The sequence below is a fragment of the Leuciscus leuciscus genome (genome assembly GCF_965113295.1).
Source record: "Leuciscus leuciscus genome assembly, chromosome: 10".
Lineage (NCBI taxonomy): Eukaryota > Metazoa > Chordata > Actinopteri > Cypriniformes > Leuciscidae > Leuciscus > Leuciscus leuciscus.
The window spans coordinates 6,606,673-6,624,094 of record NC_138734.1 but is presented as its reverse complement, the minus strand read 5'-3'; the positions used below and the strand labels follow the sequence as shown (position 1 = coordinate 6,624,094).

Below are 17,422 nucleotides of genomic sequence, written 5' to 3'. Positions count from 1 at the left end.
ACACAATATGCTTACAAAATCTTTAACACATTTATAATACTATTTGAATCAAGATGCTTAAGCACAACATACATTACTTGCAACAGGCTTTTCTAAACACAATAACATGCTACACTTAATATGCCATAATAACAACATAATTTCAGACTACCAAATATATTTTTATTGATGAGGTAAAGTAGAAGTTTTGCTGACATTTCAGCAAACAATTAAAAAGATTCTGGAACAACGTTTTGTTTTATTATTACAGATACAGGACATAAAGGTGATGCTCCTGTCAAAGTTCAGAAGTTTTTTTGTTCAAACAACTTTAGAGTAAAGGGCATTTCAATGTCTTACGGTGTCACCTGCATTGATTGTGATCTATTTAAATAAATTACAAAATACATGTTTGCGTAAACACATGCTTGCGTAAACACTCTTATAAAATAAACAAAACAACCAAGCCACGAGTTTCCTGTGGTTGTACAGATCTACAATGACGGAGTTACGTTTCAGCCTTCTATTGGATGACTGCGCTGTCAATCATGTTACGGCACAAACTGCTATTCTCAAAGGAATTAACGTAGAGCGCTGAATGGGCCAAGCCGAGACAATTACTCAAACAGCGGAACAGTTGTCCCGCCTATTGCGTACCTCTCCCTCCCTCTCACTCGGTCCATTCAGCGCGTTCATCGGCTTCAGCAACACCTGCAGAAGGGGAGGACGAGCTGGCAGGTACAGTGTTGTTTAACCTTAACAAGGCCCTTCTCAAGATCAGACATGACAGCGTGCTGAATCTAATGACCATAATCTCGCCCTTTGTCCAGTTACTGCACGGTGAAAGTCAATTTCGTAGCCCACGACATTGTAAGCGGCTTGTTCTTTCATATGTTTTGCAGGGCAGGTCTCTAACTGGCAGGTGGACATTAGGTCGTAAACCACCAACCAATCCACTCTAGCGATGGACATTTCCGTGGTTTTGGGCTGTTCTCTGAGTGCTGCCCTTGGGGGTGTGATCTTTGTGTCTTATAAACTGGGCTTACTTTACCAGCTATTCCATAAGGTATGATGAAACATTCTATCTATCTATCTATCTATCTATCTATCTATCTATCTATCTATCTATCTATCTATCTATCTATCTATCTATCTATCTATCTATCTATCTATCTATCTATCTATCTATCTATCTGACAGCACAGTTTGAGAGTTTCACCTAGTTATATAGTTAAACTAGTTTAAAGCAGTCATGCATATCTATCTATCTATCTATCTATCTATCTATCTATCTATCTATCTATCTATCTATCTATCTATCTATCTATCTATCTATCAGCACAGTTTGAGAGTTTCACCTAGTTATGCAGTTAAACTAGTTTGAAGGATTCATGCATATCTGTCTGTCTGTCATCTAGGCTATATCTTATAACCATAACTGCATGTTTAATAACTACAAGAGTTGTCAACTACCAAATAAAAAAAAGAAGCAGTTTCTTGCATACAAATTTTAATATTATATGTGTGACAGGTTACGTGCATGACTGCTTTTGCAGCAGCAGAAGGAACTGGACAATTAATTTTTCTTACATTTATGTATTTTTACGAACATTTTCTGAAGTCTTATAATAGCTTTGTGTGAGGTACAGACTGTAATTTGCGGTGTTACTCACTGAAAACACTGTTAACTTTTGCGAGTGGGTCGAGCCAGTGAGTTGAACTCAAGAGTCTCATTTGTTAACAAATTATTCATATGTTTTTTTTTTTTTACCTGATCAACTGATTCATTAGGAAAGATCTGACACAAAAAAGTGATTAATTCATGAATCAGACATCACTATTTCTTTTATGAACTCTCATGAAGGCGAGCAGGGGCTCTCATGATTTTTGTTTCAGTCCAGTGCACTTCTCTTCTGGTGCTTTTTTTAAATGTGAAAGGTCTAGTCTTCATTCTTTGTAACTGAATGGAAAAAAACACTACTTTCTAGAAAATGTCTCTTTTAGTGTACACTCATAAAAATAAAGGGAACTATACGGTTATCCGGACCACACGTGTGTCGTTTAGTCCCGTATAGTCCGTATATTCATCCCTGATTGGTCTTAACCCCAGTGACGGGTAGGTTTAGGGGTGGGGTTAGGGGTAGGCCATCGTATGATTGGTCTTAACCCCAGTGACGGGTAGGTTTAGGGGCGGGGTTAGGGGTAGGCCATCGTGTGGTCCGGATAACCGTACAGTACCAAATAAAGGTTCATGCAGTAGAAGAACCATTTTTGTTTTTATAAAGAACCTTTCAGTGAACAGTTCTTAAGTGTGAAGAATATTTTAATAACCTGAAGAACCTTTTACCACTATATAGAAACTTTTATGCAATAGAAAGTTTCCATGGATGATAAAGGTTCTTCATGGAACCATCAGTGATAATAAAGAACCTTTTATTTTTAAGCGTGTAGAAAGATCTTCTGTATGCATGTTATAGATCTTATTTTGAATTTGGGCATATGTTTCTTTCTCTTTTTTTGACCTCATAATGTTTAATCAAAATTATAACTGGATCTTCCAGTGAAAATGACAGACTTCATCGCTGGTGACGTATGCAGGACTTCTCCAATCATTTAGTCCATTTAAACTCCGCCCCTGCAAGCTTGTGTTCATCTACCTTAATTTTTTAATGCAACTCCTACATCTCAGCATCCAATCAACAACCATTGCACAGAACCTACTAGTGTCCGCCCTACATTTTTGTGAGTTTCTATTCTGATAATCCGTTATATAATTTCTATTCAGAAAAGAACTGACTACTTTTATTGTTCATCCCTCTAAGACAGAGAGACAGAGCCCTCGACATGGAGGAGAGAGTGTGGCAGAGGTTTTGCGGGCTCATGGGGTCAAATTCGTCTTCACATTGGTGGGAGGACACATCTCGCCCATCCTGGTGGCCTGTGAGAAACTAGGCATCCGCATCGTCGACACCCGCCATGAGGCCACCGCTGTGTTTGCTGCCGATGCCGTAGCAAGACTTTCTGGTAAGACTGCTCATAAACAGTAGCGGACAGATCACATCTTGTTAGAAGCTGTAGAAGAAGCTGAAAATCTTCTGTTCTGCTGTTTAGGCACTGTCGGCGTGGCTGCGGTGACGGCGGGGCCGGGGCTGACGAACACAGTGACTGCGGTGAAGAATGCTCAGATGGCTGAATCACCGCTGCTTCTGATTGGTGGTGCTGCTGCTACTCTCCTGCAGGTCAGGAAGTGCCTTACAGAATATGAGTCACGTACATGTGCACTTCATGCGCATGTCACCTGTGTATTTGCTCTTTGCTCTGGTTATCTTTTCTTCATATTTCTTTCTGTGTCTTGTGCAAACATTAGATATTATCTCAACTCAGGGGTGATTCTCAGGGAACTAGCCTTGACCCATGACAGCGACGATTTGGTTATAAAAATCGTTAAAGGGGAAGTCACCCAGAAATGACAATCCTGCCATCATTTCCATACCCTCATGTCAATCCATACCTGTATGACAGAGGTCTTCAGTCGTGCTTCTGGAGGGCCACTGTCCTGCAGAGTTTAGTTCCAACCCTAATCAAACACACCTGAATCAGCTCATCAAACTCTTTATGATTGCTTGAAAATACAAAGGCAGGTGTGCTGAAGCAGGTTGGAACTAAACTCTGCAGGACAGTGGCCCTCCAGTTGCACGATTGAAGACCTCTGCTGTATGACAAACAAGTTTGATTACCATTGACTTCCATTTTATGGAACAACCCAGATGCTACAGACATAAATGTACCTATACGCTGCATCTAGTAATGTACCTATTGTCAGTTCACACCAAGAATGATAACAATTATGATACCTAGACCTAATGCATAGCGATAAATACAAAGTTCTGTCATGAAACTCTAGATGGCGCAGGATGATGGGTGCTTCTCAATCTAACTCAATGTGCTAGCAATCACATCATTCTCTACAGGACACAGCTGATTGGTTCCTGTTGCATCAGCAGCCAATGAACTCGCTGCTCAAACTTTCAAATACTTAATCAGTGTTTTCTGTAGTAGTTTGCAGCGTGCTTTCAGAAACCCCTCACCTTCCCCAGCTCCACCTGTATAGATTTGCTATGGTTAACTCATATGTGCTATATGTCTTACATGCTCACAGCAGTGTGTCTGTGTGTGTATTGGCAGGCGCAAGTCCTGTAGTTGCTCTGCAGCAGCAATAATCAACAGCAGCAACGTTATCATCATCCTCTATTCCACCAAGACCAAATACATTAACATGGTCATAACTATTACCATGCCAAACACTCAGAGAGTTGTCATGACAGAACTATATTAGCATCCACACCAATGCTCAGTAACGTTAAATTAAAGTCTGCCGCTTTAAATGCTCAAACTCTTTAAGGTTGGGTGGATTCTGATTGGCTGTCGATGTTTTTATCATCCATCAGCTGGAATTTTTTTTCTAAAAGTGATTCCAATAATATTGTTCCTCTGCGCAGTTATAGTTGTAGTTGTGGCGTGGACTTACCTCAACTCATAGAATTAGAATGATTATTAAAATGTATGTACATTATAAGTTTCTTAAAACGTAACATTATAGGTATCGTTCTTGATGTGAACTAGGTGTTGCACAGACTAGTCAACTTTAATGCTCTGCCATGACGCTTTAAGCTTGACTTCGACTAGTCGCTGATCATTCATGGCCTAAAGAGGGCGCAACAGGATAAGAAATCTTTGAAGTCCACTTTTACACTCCGTTTCCAACAGTTAAAATGACAAATAAATGCGTACTCCATGAGCGCTCCACAAGATATGTTTGATTATATCATCTGGATGCTCAAAATTGATTGAGAATCAATGATCGTGAATGCACGTTTTAAACAGCTGATTGTACACGTAAGTTAATCACCGTTCTAAACTAATGCGCTGCTGCTTTGTAATGCGCACACAGAATCATTCAGTAGCGCAGAAAGATATTGTCAACACTGTTCTGTGATTTATCAGTAAAATAGCTTAGAAACTAAAAAGTTCTAGCATATATTTCTTAGTAACTAAACCCCACAGCTTCACTGTTAGCAGAGAGACGCTGCCAGGTGCAACTCACACACAATCGCTTTCTCTCACAGTAATGCATTCATGTAAATGTAATCTTTACTGTGCTTCTTTATCTATATCTGATTTAGAATGAGCAGAAATCTGTGAGAAATATTATGACACAAAGAGAAAAGAACTGATAAAAATAAGCTGGTATGTAGGGAGCTGTGTGAGATGCCATAGCTGTGCACAAGGCAAACAGCGTTCGAGTCTCAGCTCGAGGTTCAGGCTTATTGGTTCATTAATGATGTCATCAGCTACTAGTCGACATCGAGTCGACTTTAATCACATAATAAATGTCGACTTCAACAAATCTGAAGTCGTTCAACCCCTAGTGTAAACGAGGCTTTTTTCAGAGAAATAATTGTTGATGTCAATTGCATCATACTCTTTATTCTTTGTCATTAATATAATGTGTGACTGTTCATTACAGGGTAGAGGTGCGCTACAGGATATTGACCAAATGTCCCTCTTCAAGCCTCTCTGTAAGTTCTGTGCGTCAGTGAGGACTGTGAGAGAAATTGTTCCCACTGTGAGAAAAGCCTTGGCCGCCGCACAGTCTGGCACACCAGGTACAACGGCGCTGAAATTATCTTGTCTCCTTTTGCTGAAATTCACACTACTGACAGTGAAATACCAATCACATGATTTGTGCAAGGAGTTTTTTGTGGGGTGGGTGGCTTTATATGAACGTATCTCTGAGGGGAACTGACTCTTCAGAGAAGTTAATTAGTAAATTAATAATAAAGTAGTTTATAAGCGCAGTGCTGCTTTGTGTATGGCGTGACCGGGGTAACTGCTGCATTTCTGCTTTTTATGTAACTGACGCCTACTGTAAATTTGCATTTTCATTTAGCCCGTCGGCCACTTTTGTTTAGACCAATGCAATTATTTTTTTAAATAATATAATATATATAAATATATATAAATATAAATATATATATATATAATAATTTATTATTTTGACTCTTTTGTCTTTTTAAACCGTAGTTTCTTGGCTGAAATATGAGGTTTATCACTGTATAAAACGTTAAAAAAACCCAGTTTTTTGGCAACTTGTATTATTTGAACTGTAAAGCCATTTTTACCATCATTTTACAGTTTATGATTTTTCCATAGACATTGGAATTGTTTCAAAACTACATAGGTACCTAAATGTGTAGTTCTATTCTAATGTCAGAATTTTCTATAACGATTCTATTTAAAAAAAAAAAATGTTTAAAGCAAAGTGAATTCCATTCTTAAATTATTTAATTATATGTAACTGAGCCCTGTTTGTAATTCTGTGAGTGTAATTCTATTTCTTTGATTTCTCTGACAGGCCCAGTGTTTATAGAGTTTCCCATAGACACACTGTACCCTTACCATGTGGTGGAAAAAGAGTTTGCCCCTAAAAACACTCCCAAAGGGCTAATGGGAAAAATCATTGCATGGTATTATTCTCAGACCTGATCTTCTTATTAAATGACAAGTGATTACATAAAATTTTTTTTGATAACTTTTTTTATTATTATTATTTGGTATCTTTTAGGTATCTCAAGAATCATTTAACAAACTTGTTTGCTGGAGCTTGGGAGACGCGTGATCTGTCCCCACTTCCTGTTCACATCCCTCATGCCACCGAGGATGAGGTAAAGCTTGTCTACACTGTTGTGGCATATTTCTGTAGATGCAGTCATAGTTATACAGTTACTCTGTAGATGCAACTGATCAATTATATGATAATGATTCAAGAATTGCGTTATCCTCATCATCAAGTCTAAATAAAGCACATAACATGAACTACACCAGGGAAAAACCCTAAGCTGAAGGAGAAATGTTGAAATGTTGACTTTTGCCCCAAATACATAAGATAAGATCACGTTGCACTTGAATGACTCTTGACTGACCCTTTACTCTTCGCAGGTCCAAAGGTGTGTGGAATTGGTGAGCAGAGCCAAGAAACCCGTCATACTGCTAGGCAGTCAGGCAACGTTACCCCCCACACCAGCAGATGATGTCAGGTACATTTCAGCTTTCTTTGAACAGTTCAGCACAACACCTACCCTAAATTAAAAATGTAATACTATAAATAAAATGTAAATGTAATTATAAAGAAATGTGTTTAAAAAATGAAGCACGCACATATAAATTATTAACAATAAGATTTACAACATGCAGAAAAATAGTTAGGATGAGTTTTCATTTCATGAAACATCCTAAGAAACATAAATTTAGTATGTGTGTTCAAACTTTTGATTGGTACAGTATGTATGGAATACATTGATCAAAGAAAATGCATTTGGTTTGTAAGAACAAGTCCAAAACAACAGCAAATGATATACATTATTGATCAAAAGCCTTTGACTCAGATAAAAGCACCCAGAAATTGTGCTTGTCGATAACTCAGTCAATTTTTAGTCACAAGATTTTTTTTTTTTATGTATCTCACAGAAATGCCTTAGAATCTCTAGGCATTCCCTGCTTCCTGGGCGGAATGTCCCGAGGGATGCTGGGAAAGAACAGTCCACTGCACATTAGACAGAACAGGAGAGATGCCTTAAAAGATGCTGATCTCGTGCTGCTGGCAGGTGGGAAACAGCGCCAGCTACTGTACAGTTGGAATATGTGCAGAATTTGTGTTGTGTTCATTTCTTTGTACGATTCGGAAAGTGGGAATATTAGTGAACTTTAAAATTGTGATTTCCAGGCTTAGGAAAGATCATAAATTCAATTCTAAAAAGTAGAAAGTAAAATCATGTACATTAATAAAATATTACAATTCATGGGAAGTGGAAAAGTGTGAGTTTTGCGTAGTTCTTGTTCCTGAATGTATTTGTTTTGGTGGATAGGTACGGTGTGTGATTTCAGACTGAGTTATGGAAGAGTGCTGAACAGACGGAGCAAAATCATCGCAGTCAACAGAGACAAGAGTCAGCTGCTAAAGAACTCAGACATGTTCTGGAAGCCAACAGTGGCCATTCAAGGTGAACAATACATTTTATTATACACTACCTTTCAAAGGTTTGAGGTCAGTAAGATATTTTAATGTTTTTGAAAGTCTCTTATGCTCTTAAGGCTGCATTTATTTTATCATTAAATATGGTAAATACAGCAATGTTGTGAAACATTTTCACAATTTAAAATGGTATTTATTCCTGTGATGCAAAGCTAAATTTTCACCATCATTACACCAGTCTTCAGTGTCACATGATCCTTAAGAAGAATTTGCTGTGGTATACTTTTTTTCTTATCATATTATATTATTTTGGGGCAAACTGTAATACATTTTTAACGATTCTTTGATGAATTGAAAATTTAAAAGAACAGCATTTTTAGAAATAGACATCTTTTAAGACATCATAAATGTTTTTATGGTCACTTTTGATCAATTTAATGCTTCCTTGCTGAATAATTTCTTTCTTTTTAAAAAAATCGTTCTAATCCCAAACTTTTAATCTGTATATATATTAAAATAAAACAAAAAAAAGGTGATCATTTTTTATTTATTTTTTACAATCAACTGATTTGTTACAAAAAAAGAAAATACATTTACATTAAATGCCACCAATAAAACTAGGCACATAATTGATATAATTACATTATATAAAAACAGTGATAATCAGCAGCATTTAACTAAATATTTTGATAGAAAGCAGAGGCTTAAATTAATCAGTGAACCAATTCACTAAAATGAAACTTAAAAGATATATAACATGTACTGATATTTGTGTTACGTGACAAGGTTTCCTTTCCCAACTGATTCAGGCGATGCTGGTTCCTTCCTCCTGCGTCTCTCGAAAGCCCTGAAGGGACACAGATGTCCAGAAGAATGGCCTCAGAAACTGAAAGAGGGAGATGACATCAAAGAGAAAACAAACAGGTGATCTTATTCCAGCCGTTGTATTGGTGCTTGGATTCATTGACTGTGGTTTCCAGGCCATAAAAGACACATTACGTCACCGTTCGTTCTAAAAAAGTCTGTGGTTCACGACGGGCTCCACTTTGCTTGGCATTCTGGTGGAAACCTACACAACATAGCCAAACACCACATACACACCTGTTAAACATTTAAAAACTATTTGCAGCAATCCCTCCTTTTAATTAAAAGGTGTGACCATATACTTTTGACATGTTTGATGCTATCTATCCATACATTTTATGTTAATGCCCTTAAATGATGTTTTGTCCTCAGAGCGAAAGCAGATGAGAAGACAGAGAGGCATTTGAACCCTTTGAGTGTTTTGCACCGTGTGGATGAGCTCTTGGCTGAGGACAGCATCATCGTGGCTGATGGGGGTGATTTTGTCGGCAGCACTGCATATATCATGAGACCACGAGGCCCGCTCCGCTGGCTGGACCCAGGTTAGACACAGAGCCATCACAGAAGATACCTATGTTAATGTCTTCAGCATTCATATGCATATGAATGGAAGTCAGTGGGATGAAAAGTGTAGTGTGACTTCCCCTTTAGGCTGACTCAAGCTTTTTTAACGCATCAATTCTGAGTTTCATTACACACACTTAGCGGTTTTATCCATTTGAAACATTAAAATTATATCAATATTTCTTTATGAGGTTATTTTACTCATAGAATAACAGGTATTAGTTCAGCGCCTACCTGGAGAAGTGACATTTGTCCTTCGGTCCTGACAAGTGTCATTAAAATAAAAGAAGATTAGATGAACATATTGTACTTATTTTTGTATGAACAATCATAAAGAAAGAATCATTTTCTTAACCAGGTTAACAACACGTATTATGACATGTAACACATAAGAACATAAGTTAATTTTAAGAAATGCAAAGTCAATTCACCTTTATTTATATAGCTCTTTATACAATACAGATTGTTTCAAAGCAGCTTTACAGGAAAATGATGCACTTTTGCATATGTTCAGCTGAAGTCGGTTCAGTATTGATTCAGTTTCGTTGTAAAAATCATCAATTGTTAAATTAGTGTCATCTATTTCATCTATAAAGCAGTTCTGAAAAAAAGATGTCATCGTCCAGCTCAGTTCAGTTCTCATACAACAGCGTCAGTACAGTCAGATCAATAATATTGTTGAATACTAAGAGTCCCCAACTAAGCAAGCCAGAGGCGACAGTGGCAAGGCACCCAAACTGTGGACGAGGCCTTCACAGGGGATTGTCTAGTAGTAGACACAGTCTCTGCTGAAATTCAGGGCTGTGTTGTTGTCGTGTCTGGATATGGACCAGATCCAGCTGACTACGGTAACCTCGGGAGACAGGCAGACTAATATTAGCCTAGATGCCATTCTTCTTTTGGAAGTGTTATAGTAAGTGTTCCTGGTTCCGGTTGTCCTAATTTATACAGCCTAACAATCCTTTAATGGATGTGAATTATAGAAACTGATAATGTGTTATGTGTATGCCAAGAGATGTGTTTTTAGTCTAGATTTAAACTGACAGAGTGTGTCTGCTTCCTGAATAATGCTAGGAAGACTGTTCCAGGGTGCTAAATAAGAACAGGATCTACCGCCTGCAGCTGATTTTGATATTCTGGGAATTGTCAACTGGTCAGAATTTTTGAGATCGCAATAGACGTGAAGGACTATAATGTGTCAAGAGCTCGCTCAAATACTGAGGAGCTAAACCATTTAGTGCTTTGTAAGTAATTAGCAAGATTTTAAAATGCAGTGTTGACAGAACCGGGCTAAAATGGTCATACTTCCTAGTTTTAGATGCTGCTGCATTTTAGATTAACTGGAGTTTGTTTATTAAGCGTGCAGGGCAACCACCCAGTAGAGCATTACAATAATCTAGCCTTGATGTCATGAAAGCATGAACTAACTTTTCCGCATTTGTCATTGAGAGCATATGTTGAAATTTAGATATATTTTTAAGGGAAAAATGCGGTTTTACAGATGCTAAAAATGTGGCTTTCAAATGAAAGATTGGTATCGAAGAGCAAACCCAGGTTCCTAAATGACGACGAAAACTTGACAAAACATCCATCAAGTGTTAGACAGTATTCTAGATTATTACATGCAGAGGTTTTTGGTCCAATAATTAAAATCTCAGTTTTTTTGTTGTTGTTTTTTTCAAAATTAAGTAGTAGGAAATTACTGGTGATCAAATTTATATTAACTATGCTTTCTGTTAATTTTGTGAATTGTTATGTTTCATCAGGGCACAAAGAAATATAGAGCTCAATATCTTCAGCGTAACAGTGAAAACTAACGCCATGCTTCCTAATGATATCTCCCAAGGGTAGCATGTACAGGGTTAAAAACAACGGTCCTAGTACTGAGCCTTGAGGTACTCCATACTGAACTTGTGATCGATATGATACCTCTTCATTTACTGCAAAAAATTTGGTAACGGTCAGATAAGTATGATTTGAACCATGCCTATTCATTTCCACTAATGCCAACGTAATTTTCGAGTCTATTCAAAAGATAGGATCAAATGCAGCACTAAGATCCAGTTACACTAATGGAGAGATAAAACCACGGTCGGATGATAAGAGCAAATCATTTTTAACTCTAATGAGAGCTGTCTCAGTACTGTGATACGGTGTAAATCCTGACTGGAAATCCTTGCAGAGACCATTTCTTTCTAAAAAGGAACTTGGTTGTAAAAATACTGCCTTTTCTAGTATTTTTGACAGGAGAGGTAGATTTGAGATTTGAGGTCTGTAATTATCTAGACAATAATCTTAAATTAAATCAACAAATGAATGCTTTAGTTAGTGCTAGTTTTTACCATCTTTGCCGGTTAGTGAAAGTTAAACCGTTTTTAAGCAGACAAAGTTTTGAAACTGTCATTAACACTTTTATCTGTACATCGGATTCAGAATGCAGCTGCCCATCTACTTACGAAACCCTGCAAACGCGACCATATAACACCTATTTTATGCTCCTAGCACTGGTTGGCAGTCCGTTACCGAATTGATTTCAAAATGATTTTATTAGTTTATAAAGCTCTTAATAATTTAGCCTAAATATCTCACCGATCTACTTGTTTCTTATAACCCATCCAGATCACTATGGAACTATCACCTCCTGTTTGTTGAGCTTTCGCTGTAGCCGGCCCTAACCTGTGGAATAATCTGCCACTGTCTGTCAGAACAGCTCCTACGTTAGCCGAGTTTAACATTTTTTAATTTAATTGAATAATTCTCTGGGATCAAGTTGCATTAATAACAGCCAGCTTACAAGTTTTTGGTACCTAATGACAATGATGAATTATTAATATTAAGACGAGGATCTATGACATCTGGAAGCATCCCGTTCAGTATTTAGTCAGTATAGATCATACATGTTGTTGATTTTGATGATTTAACAAGTTTAGACAATTCTTTCGTCTTCTATAGCAACAAATGAATAGAATTGTTCCTCAAGGGTGTCTACAATGACGTCTTATGTGATACTGAAGTAGACGGTTGCATCATAGTTGTAATTTTCTCTCTAATAGTGTCAATCTTGTAAGTAAAGCAATTCATAACGTCATTACTGCTGTCCTGGTTGGAAACGTCTAAAGTTGCCTTTTCTAATTTACAAACTAGAAATTACTTTCCTAGTTTGTAAATTAGAAAAGGCAATTTTAGACGTTTCCAACCAGACCAGCAGTAATGATGTTATGAATTGCTCTACTAAATTAGAAAAATGATATAGGTATATAGGAAGTATATAGGAAAGTATAAAGCACAGAGAACCACATTTAGATCACTCTCCAAAATTTGTGTCACTGAAGCCTCTACTTCCAGGTCAGGGAGCTGCCCATACAAATCTATGAGAGCCAATGAGAGTAGAGCGCTGTCTAGCCTTCCCTCACAAGAAGTTTATGCCATGGTGAACGAAAAGTTGGTAAACGAAAACTTTGAAAATATAAATGAAAAATAAGGCAGTCTTTTCATTTAAACTTTATGATGATGACTATAGTGTTTAATTCATAATCCATGATTTGTGAAAAGTAAGCTTGGAAAATTGTGAATAAAGAATGCTGTTTATTTAAATAACATGCTGCATTTTTGACATTGAGTTTATTGTTTTTCAGTTTGTCTTCTTTCCTCATTGTGTATTTGTGTCAATTCCATGAAAAGCTCTTTTTTGTCACAAATCCAATTCCATAATAATCTCCACCTCTATTTTTTTTTCTCTTCAAACCTGACAAATGCACTCATAGTCTTTGTGTTCATCATGACTTGTGGCTTGTCTTTGCACCAGGGGCTTTTGGGACTCTGGGTGTTGGAGGAGGGTTTGCGTTGGGAGCGAAACTTTGTCGACCTGAGTCTGAGGTAAGATCTTAAAGTTAACTTAAAAGCAAATTTTGTTTTTCTTGTTAAATGTGTTTTTCTCAGATCTACAGTTGAATCACAATGCAGCTTTAGTCACATTATAATTGTGCATGTAAACATAACCAATATCTTGTTTACAGGTATGGATCGTTTACGGCGATGGTTCCCTCGGATACAGCGTGGCTGAATTTGATACCTTCACACGCCACAAGGTAACAAACAAGCCCTTACAACACTGATTGTAACTTTTACAGTATCAAGATCAGAATGTATTAAAATGTATGTTTTGTAAAAATGCACAACATTTCTCTAAGTTCACCCAAAAGTATACACTCATGCCGTTCCAAACCCACAAAACCTTCGTTCCTCTTTGAAAAACAAAAGAAGACATTTTTAATGAAGAGATTTCTGTCCCGCCATTGAATGTCTATTCTATCAAAAGTTTGATGCTTCAAAACATTCATAAAGAGATCCTAAAATAAACCCATGTGAATCGAGCTGTTTAATCTAAGTCTTCTGAAAAGACATATTGCTTTATATAATGAACAGATTTGATTTAGTTGATATTTAATTACGAATTTTTTTTTTTTATACATGTATAAACATTGATCAGGGAAGCTCAACTGCGGCTCAGCAGCACTTGCTTGATGCGTGAGAACAAACCTCACTGAATCATGTGGAAGCTCTCATGATCAAAGTTTTTATGTGAATAAAAGCCTAAATTAAATCTGTTCCTCATATAAAGTGATTGTTTCTCTTCAGAAGACTTGGATTAAACTGATCGATTCATATGGATTACGTTTACAATGTCTTTAACAACTTTTTGAAGCTTGCAAATTTTTGTTGCGTGGACTTTTAATGGAGGGACAAAAATCATAAGATTTGTTACGAAGATGAATGATGGGCTTATGGGTTTGAGATGACATGAGGGTGAGTAAATGATGACAGAACCCTCATTTTTAGGGGGAACTATTCCTTTAAATCTAGGTGTTAATTGTAAATGTGCAAAGTTTCAAAAGCATTCGTGGCATGATGTTCACTTGCCTCATAGACCTCCATTATAAGCTCACAACTATCAACAATTTCCTTAATTTGTTTTAACCTACTTGAATATATTCTGTTAAACGTATGCTGTCAATTAGCTTGTAATGACTACCTTGTCATCTCATGTCAGACCCCAGTGATCGCTCTGGTAGGAAATGATGCATGCTGGAGTCAGATCTCCAGAGAACAAGTGCCTATGCTAGGGAGCAACGTGGCCTGTGGTCTTGCCTTTACAGGTGAGGCACAATAATTAAATTGTTGTTCACTGCACATGTCAATGTTTTAAATCGCCAGTACATCTTGTGATCCATAAAAAACATTTAATCCAATTATCTAGCTAATTTCCAAGGGAATATATTGTATATCGATCAGTCATGGTGATGTGTTGCATCACATGCTGTTCCATTTCTTCTCTTCCTTGCAGATTATCACATTGTAGCTGATGGTTATGGAGGAAAAGGTTACCTGATTGGCCGAGAGGATGAGTCGCAGCTTGACGACATCATTAAAAAGGCGCAGACGGAGTGCAGAGAGGGAAAGGCAACTCTGCTAAACGTTCTGATCGGAAAGACCAACTTTAGGGAAGGTTCAATCTCAGTTTAGAGAGAGAAACTGTGCACCATCCGGCCTAGATACCCAAAGTCTTTCTTGTGTTGAACTTGTCATGCTCTAAATATACCATAAGACACAGCCTGTACCAAGTTATATAAATTCAGCTGATTTGAAAAGAGATCAAAGCAACTACATATCAGATGTTCAGAAACATTTAGTCCTAAAACCAAAAAAGAAAATTGATATTGTGAAAATTAAGCCTGTGTTTAAGTATGTTTTTTAATTAAGCCCGTTTTTTCTAGTATGACATTATACTTATGATGATTTCCCCCTCAGTTTTCATGACCATAAAGCAAAAAAGGGAGAAAATATAATTTAAATGGAAAAAATATATATACTTTATTTTTTATTTTTTTTATGCTGAAATGAGAGTTTGGACATGTTTTGCAAGTAAGTTTTTACTGAGCTGAAAAGGAGCAAGCACAGTGCCTTCACTTTGTCCAGTAAATATAGATTGATGATTGATATATATATATATATATATATATATATATATATATATATAGATATAGATATGATTTTTGAGTGCCTGTATTTACTGAATGTTAAACCGATCGAATATTTTTCAAAGAACTTTGTGTGAATCAAATGGCTCTATGTTTATTAAAAAATGTAAATCTTAACCAAAGTAATATCCTAACAGATACTTGGAAATACAGTCCTGTTTTTTGCTGAAATATCAGACCTGGACATACCGTAAGTAAGGCCTCTCCTTGGTTTGTGATTGATCACTTCAGCATCACCCAAGAAATGACCATGTAGATATGGCAACATAATTTATCAAGATTTGTTGATGGAATAAAATCTCTAAAATACAGTGTTACAAAATGTTCTGTAGGTGTCAGAAGTTAAAAAAAAAGTAATATAACCATGTTGCCTTCGAATACCCTATAAATGAAAACAGCATTTCTAAGACCATCACTTTTGCATCTGCTCAGGCCCGGTAATCACTACTTTATGGGCCTTTGTTTTGTCTGCTCACAAATAACCCTCTAACTACAGGTACCTGTTTAATCAACATTATGTAGACTTTCATGTGCAGTCAGTGAAAAGCAATCAAATACATGACCAGTGGGTGAAAAGAGAGAACATTAGAGGAAGAAAGTACAGAAAATAAGGATGCTCTTGTGTCTCTGTGCAAGAGGCTATTAAAAAACTTGACGCTTCATTAACCACAGGCACATCATGACCTGTCCAAAATAGAGCAAGCCTTGCCATTAACCCATTAACTTTATTATGGTAGGCAGCATTTGAATGGGAACATATCCTACTTTCACTGAGACTGAACTGCTATAAAAAGATAAACTTAAATATTTTTACAGCCATCTGCCAATGAGCTGCATGTTTGCAAATGCTAGAATTGATTATATTATATTATAAATATTGTGACCTTTTATAATTATAATAATTTTGTAACCATATCAGGTTTTCACCAATAGGGCAGAACATCAAACACTTTCAGGATCCAGTGTTTAATTTATCAGGAAATTACCATGATGTTCCTATGTATGTTGCATTTTCAAACTGGTTGGGATTCAAAATGCACAATGCGAATGATTAATATTAATATCTGCATTATTTTATAGTAATTCAGTTGTAGCCAATAAATAAGTATCCAAAAGGAATAATACATCTATCATTAAAAGGATTAAATATGTCACTTTGCTGTTGTCAAGTTACTAATCGATCACCCCCGTGGAACTGAGCAATAGTTTGTCCCAAAACCATGTGACCTGCATCACATGATTGCATTGGCTGACATTTTAAACCGGTGAGTGGACTCTGATTTTCTTCAACATTTCTTTGATAATAGTGCATTTAATGAGAGTGCAAAATATAATAATAATAAAACACCGTGGGTGACCAAATAAGACAATAATGTCAACTATGTTACCTGTCAACTATGTTACTAAGAAATATCAATGTTGCTGATGTTAGTCATAGACATGATTATATATATTTTTATAGTTAACCCTGTTTTTAAGTTATAGTTTATATATAACTGTACTTGTCATAGTTCAAAACAGTATAACCAACAATATACTGTTCAGAATTTTGGGATCAGTAAACATTTTTTTTAAAAATGTTTTTGAACTAAATAAAAAAAATGTGTATTTCTGTGATACATTTTCTTAATCATAACTAGTCTTCAGTGTCACATAATCCTTCAGAAATCATTCTAATTGATTTGGTGCTCAAGAAACATAAATAAATAATAAAACAGTGCTGCTCAATATTTTTGTGGAAACTGATATATTTTTTCAGGATTCTTTGATGAATAGAAAGTTCAAAATAACAACATTTATTTGAAATAGATAAATGTATTTACAGTCACTTTTATTAATTTAATGCATCCTTGTTGAATAAAAGTTTTTTTGTTTTTTTTTACTGACCCTAAATGTTAGAATGATGTCTTCACATGATCCATTACTATGTAACAATCCATCATTT

The 17,422-nt window shown here is 36.4% G+C and overlaps 1 protein-coding gene across 1 annotated transcript; it reads left to right on the top strand.

Annotated features, from left to right (window-relative positions):
• The first annotated feature begins 570 nt into the window (after window positions 1-570).
• Window positions 571-15,788, top strand: ilvbl (ilvB (bacterial acetolactate synthase)-like). Its single transcript, XM_082182206.1, has 16 exons — window positions 571-717; window positions 882-1,045; window positions 2,802-3,003; window positions 3,091-3,218; window positions 5,507-5,645; window positions 6,395-6,506; window positions 6,605-6,704; window positions 6,979-7,076; window positions 7,507-7,643; window positions 7,905-8,039; window positions 8,821-8,935; window positions 9,248-9,417; window positions 13,245-13,315; window positions 13,456-13,527; window positions 14,490-14,595; window positions 14,784-15,788. The coding sequence occupies exons 2-16, from the start codon at window positions 944-946 to the stop codon at window positions 14,960-14,962; spliced, it is 1,866 nt and encodes a 621-aa protein (XP_082038332.1). The 5' UTR covers window positions 571-717; window positions 882-943; the 3' UTR covers window positions 14,963-15,788.
• The last annotated feature ends 1,634 nt before the right edge of the window (window positions 15,789-17,422 follow it).

Excerpts from the sequence above, each read along its gene's own strand:
- ilvbl (XM_082182206.1), top strand. The coding sequence starts at position 944 with ATGGACATTTCCGTGGTTTTGGGCTGTTCTCTGAGTGCTGCCCTTGGG. Across the intron at positions 6,507-6,604 it reads ATGGGAAAAATCATTGCATG|GTATCTCAAGAATCATTTAA; the intron begins GTATTATTCTCA and ends GGTATCTTTTAG. Across the intron at positions 7,077-7,506 it reads ACACCAGCAGATGATGTCAG|AAATGCCTTAGAATCTCTAG; the intron begins GTACATTTCAGC and ends TGTATCTCACAG.